The sequence below is a fragment of the Danio aesculapii genome, chromosome 20 (genome assembly GCF_903798145.1).
Source record: "Danio aesculapii chromosome 20, fDanAes4.1, whole genome shotgun sequence".
NCBI classification, from domain to species: domain Eukaryota; kingdom Metazoa; phylum Chordata; class Actinopteri; order Cypriniformes; family Danionidae; genus Danio; species Danio aesculapii.
In genome coordinates, this window is record NC_079454.1 from 14804061 (window position 1) to 14819647 (window position 15587).

At 34.2% G+C, this 15587-nt stretch overlaps 1 protein-coding gene across 1 annotated transcript in view; it reads left to right on the forward strand.

Annotated features, from left to right (window-relative positions):
* Positions 1–15587, forward strand: part of si:dkeyp-51f12.3 (uncharacterized protein LOC107988041 homolog) — a 33326-nt gene extending 17739 nt beyond the window's left edge. The window contains 1 exon segment of the mRNA XM_056481635.1: positions 10076–15587. Within this exon segment, the coding sequence (XP_056337610.1) occupies positions 10076–10250 (175 nt within the window). The 3' untranslated portion in view covers positions 10251–15587.

Genomic DNA, 15587 nt, shown 5'->3' on the forward strand with positions numbered 1-15587 from the left:
CCACTTAGCTTTCTCCATTTCTGTTAGAACTTCCTGCTTTAAAGTGATTGGTTCTGCAGAGGATGTGCAGTACATTACAGATCGTATGTGTCTACATTGATAAGAGAAGAGCCCACTTCTTTGTGCAACTTTCATGTTGACCTGACATTCACCATCTTCACAGCGGACCTTATGTTCTTCTCCCTTTGTCTTTAATTGAACGTGTATTGGAATACTCTGTCCTTTAGTAGTTTTAAGAACAGCAAATATGCCGTTGGTCTTATCTACACACTGGCTTACCACAAATACCACAAACAGGGCATTTTCTTTTAACAACAGGCTTTACACGGACCCTGCCTGAGGATATATTATTTGGTAAGCCTGCCGGTATGGTCACAGTCTCGTTTGTTTGCAACAGGATTTCTCGGACTTCCATCGTGGTTACTGTTACACTTAACTTTATTGGAGTTTCGCTCACTGCTGATTTGATCACTGTTTCGCATATTTCGCGTTTTTTTTTTTTGTAGCCGGTACGGTCACTTTTACACTTACTGGAGTGTCCTTAACTTTTTTTTTGTCTGAAGTGTGAAGCAATTTGTTTTTGCAAAGTTGTAAATGATGTTCAAAATCCCTTTTTTTTAAAACTGTAATTTCACAGTACAGACAATGAAAGTCCAGGTCTGCATCCCAGTCCACATCTGTGTATAGTGAAGCCTGAAATAAATATATCATTACATTAGTAATGCACCAAACTACTATACATATATACACACAGGCACAGCCCCCATATATACTGTAGGGGCTTTATGTATGTATACAGCCCAAGAGATCAGGGTGATGGTTTTTTTTTAAATTTTTTTTAAAGGTAAATAAATAATGATGATTATACAATGATGCCTCTTGTACATAATCTTATTATCTTTTGGGAGAAGCCTGTGCAGGTTACTAGATGAATAAAAGTAACTTTAATTTGCCAGGTGAACTAATAACTTTAGATATCCATACCTTCATGTATAACTGCTTTCCTAAAATGGCTTTGTAGATGCAGTTCTAATTTGACCCGTGTGGTTGGCTTAAATTCCAAGCAGAAAGGGCAATGATAAAGGTCACAGCAAGTTTGGCACTTATGGAGCTGAGGTAATTCTTTGTCCTTCTGAACTGTAATGTGTGTCTACAAGACATGAAAAAATAAGCATTTGAAATTTGATCATGTACTACAATAATTTCATAAACAATAAATCTACCACCAACAAAGTGTTAAAATATAAAAACGTAAAATACCTAAAAACATATAGTAGCTTTATCTTAAATCATTTATTAACAATTTAAAACATTCAAACTGTCCGCAGGATAAAAGGTGTCAAATTTAAAACGTCAGTAATAGCACCGACAGACATGACACAATCGGTATTTTAACGTATTGTTGTTTTACTAACTCCAAATCACATTATGACATGAACGTTTCTTACCGCGATTGGTATTTTTAACATAGACATTTAACTTTTATAAATATTTCTTTATATAAAGTTAATGACATGATCTTATCCAACCATTATGTCTCCCATGATCTCCGCCATGTTTTTACGTTTCACTAACTCCACCCTCCACCCTCCACCCCATATATGGTTCTTCCTGCCTAGAACGTGTGTGCTGGATTGTGTGTGCCTAAAACGTGTGTGGTTCTGTGGGTCTGCAGCTGGATATATCTCGAATGAACACTTTGTTTATGTCTTGTGTATGTCTTAGTATGTCTTGTTTATGTCATAAAAAAGTAACATTATTAAAATATATCAAGTCATAATTTTAGAATATTAGTACAAGTGGGAATTCGAACTGGGGCCATTTGCACGCATGGTCCACTAGGCTAAGTGAGATAGAAGGTCTCGAAACACTTCTGAAGTGACCAATGCTTTGAATCACTTTAGTCATGTGATCTGGTGTTTCGAAACACTTTAGTTACGTGACCTGGGTATTTCGGATCATGCTTCAGTGCAGTGTTTCAAAACACTTGTGCTTTTTGATCTTGACACTGTTTCGAAACGTCAGTTTCACATCAGGCTTCCCTACCATTAGCCTGTGTTTCTGGATTATTCTATTGGATATATGTTGTACTGTTTACTCCTGTTGACCCTGCCTGTCTTGACTATGCCTTTGCCTAAATAAAGCTGCATCTGGAACTTAACTTCTGTTGCAACCCAGCTCACAGTTTACATTGTGCATCCAATATATATATATATAAAAAATAAGAACCATAATTCTACTACAAATAATAATAATAAATAATGGTTTGTTTTTAAAATAGTAATAATAACAAATTCTCTATGGTTTTCCTACACTAACTCTTTTTATATAATAAAACCACAGTTAATTTTCACAAGGGTTGCAAATTTGTCATCATACACTGTAAAAAATGCAGGGTTACACACAATTCATTCATGTTGTCCCATGTTGTAACAAATCGATTAAGTTAACTTAACACTTTTAACAAATTTATGTAGATTAAAAATAAAAAATTAAGTTGTCCCAATGAAATCTCAAGAATTGTGTTGTTTCGGCTCATTGTAAATAAGTAGTTTGAAAAAGCAAAAAAAAATTTTTTTGAGTGTATGAAGCCATTGTGTTCTTTCAGTAAAGTTAGATTAGACAGCTCAAATAATTTCTTTCATCTTAACTTTATAACATTATTTTAACATAAGTATCTTAAGCTTTAGGGGAATGGACCTTGAAAATGACGAGACAGAAATCTCTGTTTTCATAAAATGTAAATAAGATAAACAAATGTGTGATATGTGACAGGAACTCATCCTTGCTGCGTATAAGCACATTCAGAAAGAGAAAAGTTTGAATGAGGAAATATACCACAAACTCAGATGCTTTTTGACCCTAACATTATAAAAATGTGTAGTAGAACGTCTAAAATAAAAATGCTGCATCTTGAGCCGCAAGTTCCCCACTGTCATGCAATACAAATCTTCACAAAACAAACAAAACTAATTAAGCTTGAGTTAGGTTACACAGATTTTTACGTTTTGACATCACTACTGGGAAATAAACTGATTTATTTCAGTTAATGCATTTCTCAAAACAATTAGTAATTTGTACACATCATAGTAGCAGTTTCTCATTCCTTTAAACAAATTGCAAATGCTTTTATACATGCATCAATTGCTTTCATACAACTCTTTTGTTTTATTACATTATCATTTGCTTATGTCATGTCAGTCAAAATTAACTAAACTTGTGAATGCTGAATAGTCATTTCATAGAAAAAGAATAGTCCTCATTTCATTTCTTGAGTCATCACATACAAAAACTGTCAAAGTCTGTCAAGCGAATTTTAGAAAAAATTAACTTTTTTCCTGAAAATGTCTTCTAAATTGAACAATTTCATGAATGAGTTACAGACCTATGAATGTTGTAGCTTCAGTTCCTATATGTACTTCACTATTGTTTACAGTTGTGCACAGCTCTAGCCAAAGGAAGTGTATGTTTGTTGTATGTATTTATTCTTTTGCACAATGCTGTGAATAAATTAGAATTGTAAAGAGCATATGAAGTAAAAAAGTGAAACATAATTGGTGTGTTGTACTCAGATACCTCACTAAATGCAATGATGTCTAACTTTACTGTGGTTTTCAAATGGCTGTGCAAATAGTATATAGCGCTGTCTTGAGCATTTTCAGGAAGTGCATTGGAAAAAACTTACAGAGTAAACTGTCATAATGAAAACATGACAAAGCCATTTGACTATCTTGTTCATAAACAATGATGTCAGGACTTTTCATCTTGATGACACTGACACTTTCATTGACATGAATACTTGGTTTTGAGGAATGAGCTATCCATTTTAAGCAAGTGACACGCTTTTGCAGGTTATCAACTAGGTTTTGCAGTTTGTACTAATTGTTTTGAGAAATGCATTAACTGTTGTGCAAATGTAAATAGTGTTGTGAGAAATGCACCAAAGCGACTGAGAAAAACTGTAATCAAGTCTTGTAATCGTGGTTTAATTGCATTTCTGAGTTATTGGGAGAATGTGTTGTTTCAAAACGTGATTTTTGTAAGGCACTGTATCATCATTTTGGTGTACCATTTGTTTGGTCACTCCAGTGGTGCAGAGATTACACACTTTCGTTCAGAATTGTAAGGGTTTCCTCCATTGTAAATCCAGCGTCTTTGTGAATTACAGTAATTAGTTTAAGTGTTTAAAGTAATTCCCCTTTGTCCAAGCAATCAAGAACACTTAAAAGATCCATTGCTGGACAACATGCAATCGTGTAACGTACAGTAGTTAATGGAGAAACTGAGAGAAAATGTTACGGTGAGGTAATGTTTATAAAGCAAGCAAAGACTGAACAGCTGCTGGCCGCTAAATTATTTCAGTCTTCCATGTCAGAGTGAGAGAGAGGGAGAGGGAGGGAGAATGTTGCCATTTAAAATACTACTAAGGCGATAGCACTTCATAATGGTTTTAGTTTGTGTTTAAATCTATTTATGGGCTTGTTGTTTGGAGAATGTCGCTGTGGTAGAAGAAATCAAAGAATCAAAGGGAGCACAGTGGTTCATTTTGACCACAGTACTAATGTTAACAGAAAGCAGTCAGCATTTGTACATGAGCCCAGAAAAGTGAGGGAGGGAGGGATTGGGAGGAAGAGAGGAGATTTTTGTTTCTTGTAACATGCTGAAGCCATCAAATAAGTGCCTAGGGGTCCCCCTTTTCCTCTCCCCGCGTCCTTTTGGCAACTGAATTAGAGTAGTTTAAAGAAAAAATAGTAAATGCTCAAAATCTTTGGTTTGAACTCAAAGTTAAATTCACTTTTTTAATAGAAAACAAATTTTGTTCTTCTAGTAATTAAAGTACATTAAGCCACAACCACGGGAAGGGCATGCGCTGTGTAAAACATATGCTGGATAAGTTGCTGGATAAGTTAAAAAACTAGACGAAAATAGTCATGGATGATTCGGACCAAGACTGAAATGCTTTAATGCTCAGATTTTTAGTTGATTTAAACCTGACTACTAGACTAAAAAGAGTATGAACGTGACTAAAACTAAGGCCCTGTGTACACTAGCAGTTAAATGTGACCCAATTCTGTTTTTTTGCTCATATGTGACACAGATCGAATCTGTTCTTTGACTGTGTAAACACGAAAACACTGCATGCGTCCAGATATTCAGAGATCGGTTTCAGGCCTCCTTCATATGTGGAAATAAATCCGATAAAAATCGAATATGTGACATGGACTATCATGTTAACAGGCAGATCAGATTTATTGAGGCATTCTGTTTTGTACGTCATTAAACTTGTGTATGGAGAGCATACAACAACAACAGAGGAAACATGGAGGAGAAAAGTGGTCGGTTGCCACAATTTGCTCCCACCAGACCTGAAATCTCTCTCGTACCCACAAATTCCTATGAATGGTGGAGGACACCATATATAAACCATAGGCACAAGCTGCAATGATGGCCCTTTCCCTCCTCCTCCGCCTCAAAATCATTTTATAGTTAAGTGAACGGTGCATATTTTGCAGAGCGAAAGCAAGACAATTTCTTCTATCGTGGCTAGTGTGACGCAAATTCTAGAACCTGCCTTTACGCATACACGACATCGTAAATTGTATGGCAAGTGTAAAAGCATGAATTTGATATGGGTCACAATTTAAAGGGACGTGTATATGGACAGGCAAAAAAATCTGATTTAGGCAACAAATCGGAATTAGGCATTAATACCTGACGGGCCTAATAAAACTAAAATGTCAGCTACAAACAAAGACTAGACTAAAACTAAATTAACCATTAATAACCATTTTATCTCAATTATTGTTTTATTTTCATAATCGCATTTGAGGCCAAAATCAAAACTGAATTTCATTTAATTGCACAGCCCTAGTTCCTATTAATATGATAGGCTCATTCAGTAGCAAACTTGACCTTATTAGCTCCTTATGTCCATTAGGGGTGTAACGGATTGCAGTTGATCCGTGATTCATACGGATCACAACCAACGGTTCGGAACATGGCCCGCGGATTAATACATTTTCATAGATTATCCTAAATTTGTAACGATTGCAGAGAGATCGCCTCTTGCGTCATTCAAATCACAGGTATGAAAGCATTTAGACTTTCCTGTAAAATATAATGATTATGGAAGAAGTCATTGTGGGTTATTCAGGACGTGGTGGGTTTCATTAAAGGTGTTTTCTGTCATTACTTGGTTAGCCTGCATTATAGCATTCAGTGTAAACTTCATGATTAATCATTAAAAGATCGGGATCTCAACAACCACACAACGTAAATGATAAATAATGGTGATTTGCATATGTTTATTAATCCTTCGAATCGCTGCATTCAAATCTGAAAACGCAAACATCAAAAAAGAGATTGAGTCTTTAGTCTTTTGAGTTATGAAGTCACAAACAGTCAAATAACACAGAAGTACTGGCATAACAGTTTAAATAGGGTGGGCCATTTTTAAGGATACACTTTAATAAACTGGGAATGGTTGGTGATATTAAGGTCCTGTTTGTGGCACATTAGTATGTAAGGGGGCTTGTAAATAACTCATGAAAGAATAAAGTTACGTTAAAACCAAGCACACCATTGTTTTTTCTTGTGAAATTCCCAATACGTTTATTAAGGTGTATCCATATAAATGGCCCACCCTGTAGTTTAGATATAATTACTGATATTTATGGTAAAGATGAAAATCACCGTCCTATGCATTTAACTTGATGCTCAAAAATGAAAGTTGTTATATTGTTATATTATTTAACAATTATATTATTTAACCAATAGGTGGCGACAAACAGCCATCAAAAATATGCCACTGAATAATGCTTAAAAAATGACACATCTAGCATTGACACATGAAGATTTATGAGTCAATAACTGAATCATTTATTGATAATGAGATTAAAAATAAATATGGGTTGTACAAATGATAATGTTAGAATTATACATTTAGTGTTATCAGCAACAGTAGTAGTAACAGTGAATTTTTAACAGTACTGAATATTTTACAACTTATTAACTGTATTCAGCTGGTTATTTGTTCATTTTATTTTTAATAAAATTACAGCTCCTAAGTTCTGTTTGTTAAAACCAAAAGTGTCTTGCAGAACTGTTTTTGTAATGAATGAAAAGCAAATTACATTTGTCTCCTCCCCTTTTTGGCTGATCCAAAAAAATGGTCTGATCCATGACAAAAAAATAAAAATGTGATCCAAACCTTGAGATTTGTGATCCGTTATACCACTAATGTCCATGTCTCACCAAAGTTTATCCAGTTAGCCTAGAACTGGAAAATTCCCTTGCTGCTTGGCACTGCTAGCATCCAGACGTAGCTACAGTACTGTACATGATAACATGGAAAGGCACGGCCAATCACAATGTCCATATGTGTTTGGGGGAGGTAGATAGGACTTGAGTAGAGAATATGATTTAATACTTTCAGCACATCATTCATAATAAAAGTTGACAGAGCATTTATTTTGTTTTGGAGGGCATTAAATGATCGGTGGGTACGCTTCAGTAATCAGAGAATATTGCTGGGGACACGTCTCTTCTGTCTATGCTAATTCTACACCCTTCAGGTCTGGCTTCTGACACAGATATCAGGATTCGATTAACAAACCGCAAATTATAATGTTCTTCTGCAGGGTGTTGAAACTGACCAATTACTAAGTTAAAAAGTAGCCAAAGCAGACAGAATTGAAGTAAGATTGATAGTTTACTGTCCTTTTCCTCATTAGCATTTGCGGTGAAAACGACAATTAAACAATACAGCAATACTCAGAGTTCCTGTCTTGACCATTGTTGCACCTCATAAGCCCATAACATAAACTACAGTTTTCGTCATAGAAGAGGTTACAATATTAAACAACCATTTTTTGTTGTCACTAGGATACTATCTGGCGATGCGGTGGCGCAGTGAGTAGCACGTTTGCCTCACAGCGAGAAGGTCGATGGTTCAAGTCTCTGCTGGGTCAGTTGACATTTCTGTGTGAGTTTGCATGTTCTCCCCATGTTCGTGTGGGTTTCATCTGGGTACTCCGGTTTCCCCCACAAGTCCAAAGACATGCGGTACAGGTGAATTGGGTAGGCTAAATTGTCCGTAGTGTATGTGTGTGAATGAGTGTGTGTGGATGTTTCTCAGTGATGGGTTGCAGCTGGAAGGGCATCCGCTGTGTTAAAACATGTGCTTGATAAGTTGGCAGTTAATTCTGCTGTGGCGACCCCGGATTAAGTCAAGTGTTTTCATACAGAGCCTTGAGCTCTAACAGGAAGTGACTAAACAGGAATTAATTTATCACATAAAAACAAAAATGTATATTTTCACAAATTAGGTAAATTAAGGAAATATAAGCCATATTTTTACGAAAGAATATATGCAGATATAAATATATATTGAAAGCATATATTTGAAAGTTAAACTCCTTAAAAGACAACACACAAACTAATTTAGTTCCAACCTGGATACATTGTTTCATTTTCCTTCAGCTTAGTCCCTTATTTATCAGAGGTCGCCACAGCAGATTGTACCAACACGCTGCGGATACTTTCTAGCCACAACAGGGAAACGCCCATACACTCTCACATTCACACTCATACACCTTTGTTTACCCATTTCACTTACAGCACATGTCTTTGAACTGTGGGGGAAACCAGAGCAGCCGGAGGAAACCCATGCAAATACAGGGAGAACATGCAAACTCCACACAAAAATGCCTGTCCAGCCAGGACTCGAACCAGTGACCATCTTGCTGTGAGGCAACGGTGCTAACCACTGAGCCACCGTGCCACCACAACCTTGATTCGATATTTATTAAAATGTATCAGTGTCCATATTGGTATATCGGCCATTAAATGGTTATTTTTAGTGTTATCGTTATTGGCCAGATAAGACAAAACATTATCTGTCAATAAATTACAAATCATTTCTGCTCTTCTAATATTCTAATGATGCATGATACTATATAACCATGACCGATTATTGATTTACCGCTTGATAAATGGTTATTTTAGTGTTTAGTTATAATTGTTTTTAACCGAATTGGCCAGAATAATAGATTGACCACAGCTAAAAAATAATTTATCTGCCTAGAAAGAATGGATAATTTCTGCTGTCATAAAATATGATGCAAGATATATTAGTGGCCATATCAATATCAGCCAATAAATGTGTCATTTTTGTGTTATTGCTAATAACCCGATAAGAAAATAAATGATCAGGGGATAGTTATTCATTTCCGACAGTTCATAGATTTTTGCATGACGTTGCCCTGTTTTCTGCAGTTAAAGGAAAAGTCCACTTTAAAAAGGCAAATTTTTTTACAACATTCTAGTAGCATTTTTAATCCATTCAGGCAATCTCCAGTTCTGGCAAATGCACTTTTAGCTTAGCTTAACATAGATCATTGAATCAAATTAGACCATTAGCATCTTGCTGAAATAGTTTTAAAGAGTTTTTAATAATTTTCCTATTTAAAGCTTCACTCTTCTAGTTACATTGTGTATGTATTAAGACCAACTGAAAATAAAAAGTTGCTCTTTTCTAGGTTGATATGGCTAGGAACTATACACTAGCATATGGCTAGGAACTCAAGGGACTTTGCTGCTGTACCATGACTGTTGCAGACACAATCATATTACTGGTGTCTCAAGTTTAGGGCTTGGTGCTGGGGGATTATTTTCAGTTGCTGTGTAAAATCATTGTTCCTGCTGCAGCCATGGTACAGCAGCAACATTTCTTGATTATTGTGCCAGAATAGTATGAGAATTTGAATGCAGCTTCCTTTTATTTTGCTTTCAATGTACATTTTACATGGCTGTGGTGAAATCTGAAGTAAAGCACAAGATAATCCAAATTGATCGGAACTAAGAAAAAGCTATACATCCACTGACACATGGGTTTTGAATACACAGGGCTAACTTTGCAGATATCTTAATTGCCCAACTTCTGTATAACACATATATCAAAGATATCAAAGATGATACCCCCCCCCCCCCCCCCCCCCCCCAAATGCACCAAAATCCATTTCTAATATTATGTTATCCATGTATTCGCGAGTCACTGCTCTTCTCTTTCCCCCAGGAGGCTGGATCGTATTCGGAGAGCTACGCAAGAGGATCACAGTATAGTCCAGATGCCTCCCGCCTCAGATGCCAGTCCACAGAGCCAACCTCCCACCCCTCCGCCCTGGCAGATGGAGCCTCCGCCATCCTACGAGACTGTTATGAAGACCACTACAGCTGTAAACCAACTATAGCCACTGCTGGCACTCTGAACAGCAGCGTTAATGACTGATGAGCTGGTCTAACAGGCCATGCCTAGATATGAAAATCCTACTGCACTGTAAAAAGTGATTAGTTACTTTACTTTTAAAAAGTGAGTAAACCGGTTGCCTTAAAAAACAACAAGCTGATTTTATTTTTTAAAAATTCATAAAACCCATTGACTTAAATTTTATAATTATGCACATAGTTTGTTTAATTAATAATTATAAAGCAACAAGTTTACGCTCTTTTTTTCAAGTAAAGTCAACTCATCGATTTTTATAGTGCGATAGGCCAGCGTTTATTTTTTATGATGGATAACCAATTATAGCTAAAATTAGAAATCTGTTCAATTTTTTAATTTATTTATTTTTTATATTATAATCACTAAAATCTAAATGAAAATGTATAGGGCTGCAACAAATCATTTTAAATGTTTAAAAATGTATTGGTATCTATTTTCATGCACCTCTTCAGCCTGCTCTCAAGAGAAAACTTATGTATTTTACGTTTTGTCAGTTAGTGGCTAATGCGTACAAATTCGTACGAGTTCAGTCATATGAAAAATGTGCGATTTTAAAAAGGAGGCATGGCACTCAAACCCACCCATAAACCCAACTGTCATTGGGTGATGAGTAAAGCGTACTAAATTGTACAAATTAGATCGTACGAATTGATACAATTAGCCACTAAATCAAAAAGTTACGAATTGCCATGAGATTGCGTTGACCGACGTCATCTGCCGTGGATATTTGATTGGTTTTAGGTTGTGTAATTACCTATCTAAAATTCGATGCAACTTTAATGTCAAATTTTGATGTCCATACAATGTCAAAAGCTAACATCATTAGCCGTTGATTTTATGTTGTGTCGTGAACTAACTTACATTCATTTTGACATTGAAATCTGACCTTAAACTGACATTGGGTTCTGACGTCAACCCGATTTTCTTATACAACCAAAATTCAAAGTTAGTCTGACATTGGAGTCTAACCTCAATTTTACGTCTGTGTGACGTCCGGTGCCTGCTGGGATTAGATAGTAGTTCTTATTAGTTAAATACTAGTTAGAATTAAAAATATACTAGCACATATTCATTAGACACTAGTTCTTATTTATTGGATACTAGTTACTATTTAACACTGTTAAAAAAAATCTTGCTACCTTATGTTTTTTTTAGAATCAAATTAACTTTTCTAGTCATCTTAACTAACATCAATCAAATGGCTGAAAAATATTAAGTTAAAATTTGAATACAACATTTAAAAATGTGAAAAATTTAGTTGAAACCTGATCAACTTATTAAAATAAGTTAAACAACAAAAATATATGTTCTCTTGGCTTATTGTCATTATTATTTTTTTACAGTGAATAGATACCTATTCAGTGCACATATTCTGTAGTTCTTATTTACTAGTTACTAGTTCTTAATAAATAGATTCTAGCACATTCATTATATACTAGTTCTCATTAAAAAGACGCTAGCACATATTCAATATAGATACTAGTTCTTATTTATTAGTTTATTATTACTTAATATTTATTGTTCTTGATATTCTTAATATATATTAATATTCTTAATATAAGTTAATCTTTTTTATTATTACTTAATAAATAGAATGTTATCACTCGATTGAATGGGCATTGTCAGTGGTTGTCAGCTGATAGATATGGGCCTATAGAGGCCTTCTATGCCTACTAGTAGGCTCAGAAGTTTGTTATGATCCATAACAAACTTTTGAGCCTGTTATGATCCATCCACATGGTTTATCAGCTTCTTGCTGCATCACAGACAGCAATATTTTAACAATTTATAAAAAATGTATCACTGTTTGGCCATCTGATATTAGACATAGTTTTATATATATTACAATCGTGATTTTCCAAAGTATTACATTACTTTGTAAACGTTTATTATTAGCATTTGTTTAGTCTCCCCGTACAGTTTGAATATCTCTTGGACCCAGAAGCCGCTTCGTGTGACGTCACGCTTAACAAGCGGTTGGAGTACTAATAGTTAATAAGATATACTAGCATCTAAAACGTTGAAGTACTATTGCATGAAAATAAATACTAGTATGTTTAAGATGTGGGCGATGTGGTGACGCAGTGGGTAGCACGTTCACCTCACAACAAGAAGGTCACTGGTTCAAGCCCCGTCTGGGTCAGTTGGCATTTCTGTGTGGAGTTTGCTTGTTCTCCCCGTGTTTGTGTGGGTTTCCTCCGGGTGCTCCGGTTTCCCCCCCAAGTCCAAAGACATGTGGTATAGGTGAATTGGGTATGTTAAAATTGGCCGTAGTGTGTGTGTGAATGAGTGTGTCTGGATGTTTCCCAGTGATGGGTTGCGACTGGAGGGGCATCCGCTGCGTAAAAACATATGCTGGATAAGTTGGCGGTTCATTCCGCTGTGGCGACCCCAGATTAATAATGGGATTAAGCCGAAAAGAAAATCAATAAATGAATGTTTAAGATGTTTAAAAATCCAAAACATTTATTTGTCTTTAATAAAATACATTTTAGTTTTTATTTGCTGAGGCAAAAAAAGTTCGTTTTGGCAATTAAAAATAAACCAAGTAATTTCACATTTTTTTATGCATGAAAGAATGTAGCTCGGCATGCACTATTTAAGAAACGGAGTGGTTGATGGGTTTGATCATTTTATATACTGGATCTGTCAATTAAGGTAATTGTTAGATAAATACCGAAAATGTAATCTAAAGGGAAACAAGTGAAAAAGCAACACTGACAATGAATGAAAAACAAACTGAATATAACAATATATTTATCATATATTGTGCAGCTTTGTTTCTGTCTAAATTGACATTAAATTATTTAGCAGATCCTGTCATCCAAAGCGACCTTTGAAAATGAAGTGCCTTAATTGATATAAAAAATTCAGTTTCTCAATTTTTAATTACATCCATTTTTAGGGATGTGTTTGAATCGAAATTTCCAATGTTCTGAAGCTTATATCCAAAGACTTCAAATCACACTAAATGTCAAAGAAAACAATCATTCTGACCCTAAAGTAATTATATGAGACAAAAAAAAAAAAATAAGATAAAGGGGCAAATAATATGTAACCTCAGAAACAAATTATGACAATTTATTTCTCATGCTGGGATCTGAAAGACCTCAAAAGACCATTTCAGTGTTCAAAAAGAGCTTAACATTGAAGGATGTTTTATGGTTTTTCTTTACATTGTGGTTTTACCATGTTTGAATCCATTCAGCCAAACTACAAGTCTGGCAGGAACACTTTTAGCTTAGCTTAGCATAGATCATTGAATCAGATTAGACCATTAGCATCTCGTTTTAAAAAAATGTCATAAATTATTACTGAAAAGGTCCCAGTTGATGAAATGTGCATTCCTACTCTGTGGTGAAACATTATGGGGCAACTGTAAGTAATATTTGTTTATTGGGTTTTGATTAGGTCAGATTAACTGAAAAGGATTACAAATATTTTTGAGGGAACAAAATAAATTTTAGAATATCCTTAGTATTTAATTACACATACACTACCATTCCAGTCTTTGGTTGTTAGTAGTTACACCAATGCTGCATTTATTTGTTTAAAATACAGTAACAGCATTAAATTTGGAAAATTTTATTCTAAATTTAATAAATATTTCTTATTGCTATAAATAATAAAAAAGATCCTAATGTTATTGTGGAAACCATTATATAATTGTATAACCGTTATATATTTTTTGATGACTAGAAAGTAAATATAATCAATTTAATTATTTTATCTACATTATACAATAATAATAATACATATGAATAAAAACTAAATCTAAATAATAATGAAACAAAATTCATCCAAACTCCTAATGGTAGTGTATATTACTGACTTTACTGAAAAATCAACCCTATGATGTAAATTGTTTTATCATTTACTGCCCCTCCACTGTTTTCAACCCTTTTTGCATTTCTTTCTATTGAACACAAAAGAAGATATTTTGAAAAATGTTGGTAATTATATATTTTTTTGTTTCCTTACTATTTAATTAGTGAACTATGTGTTCACCAACATTTTTAAAATGTCTTTGTTTATCTTTAACAGAAGAAATAAATTCAGGTTTGAAACAGATTGAAGAATTAAATGTTAAAACAATTGTGAACTGTTTCTTTAAGAATAAAATGCTAAGCTAATAACACCTTATTAATAAGCTGAACCAAACCTTAAATTGTGCCTTGATTTTTCTTAATGTCCAGAACATGTTTTTGAGAAAGATTTAGACATTTCCTTATCTATATGTTATTTGTACATAAATGGTAGGCCTACATTATGATGCAGAATTGAAGCTAACTCTCCTGAATGTTACGTTCACTGTCACTTTAACAGGCCTACCATAATCTATTATATCTATTTGATTTTAGTTTTATTATTATTATACAGTATCACATAATGCTGAATATGTATGTTTCCTGTGATGTTTTGTCAGTAACACATATTGTTGAAGTGTATTACATATCACCTGTGTGTTTAAATACACCATATGATAAAAATGAAGTCAATGTGTTAGTTGTTGATCTTTTTTTAAGCAATCACTGTTAACAAACCTTTATTTTGATGGTCTGTTTGTTGAATTTAAGTTACATTGCATCTACATGCCAACTAATTCTCATTAGATTTTAAGTAGAGTTAGGTTGGGGTTAGGGTTAGTGTAAGTTGACATGTACTTGCAAAATTTCTTATAGTCACTTAAATGTCTGTTAAAGGAGCAGCATCAAGATATATTAAGCAGACAGTCTACTAATACTCAAATGAACCATCAAAATAAAGTGTTACCCTATTTTTTATTTCATTAACATGTAAAATCTGTATAAAATTGCAGTTTACATAGTCTATTTTACTAGTGCACATTGTAAGATATATTATGAAGATAGTATTTTGTAAAATATTTGTGGTTTATGTTTTTATTATTATTTTTATTTTTTATTTTATGTATTCTTTTGGCTTGCATTATGGGATCTTGATCTTTCCTCCAAAGCATGCCTGTGTTGTAAATTACTTTACAAAAACATGGTAATAATCTGCCAGTACTTTTTCTGTTGTTTAACAGACTTAATTCTCTATATATTATTTCTTAAACAATATCTTGTCTCAAACTACAAAAAAAATGCCAATTAAGATCACTTTGTTAAACTGTAGAGTTCAATTTCCAACATCAAAAGTCACCAGAGCAGAGATAAACATAACTCCCATAATGCAATTCACAACCGTTAATAAACAGAAAACACCATGTGAACCACAACAAATGAAACACGTTAATTAATGGCTATTTTTTACAGTGCAGATGGCTTTTTTCTTTAGTAGAACA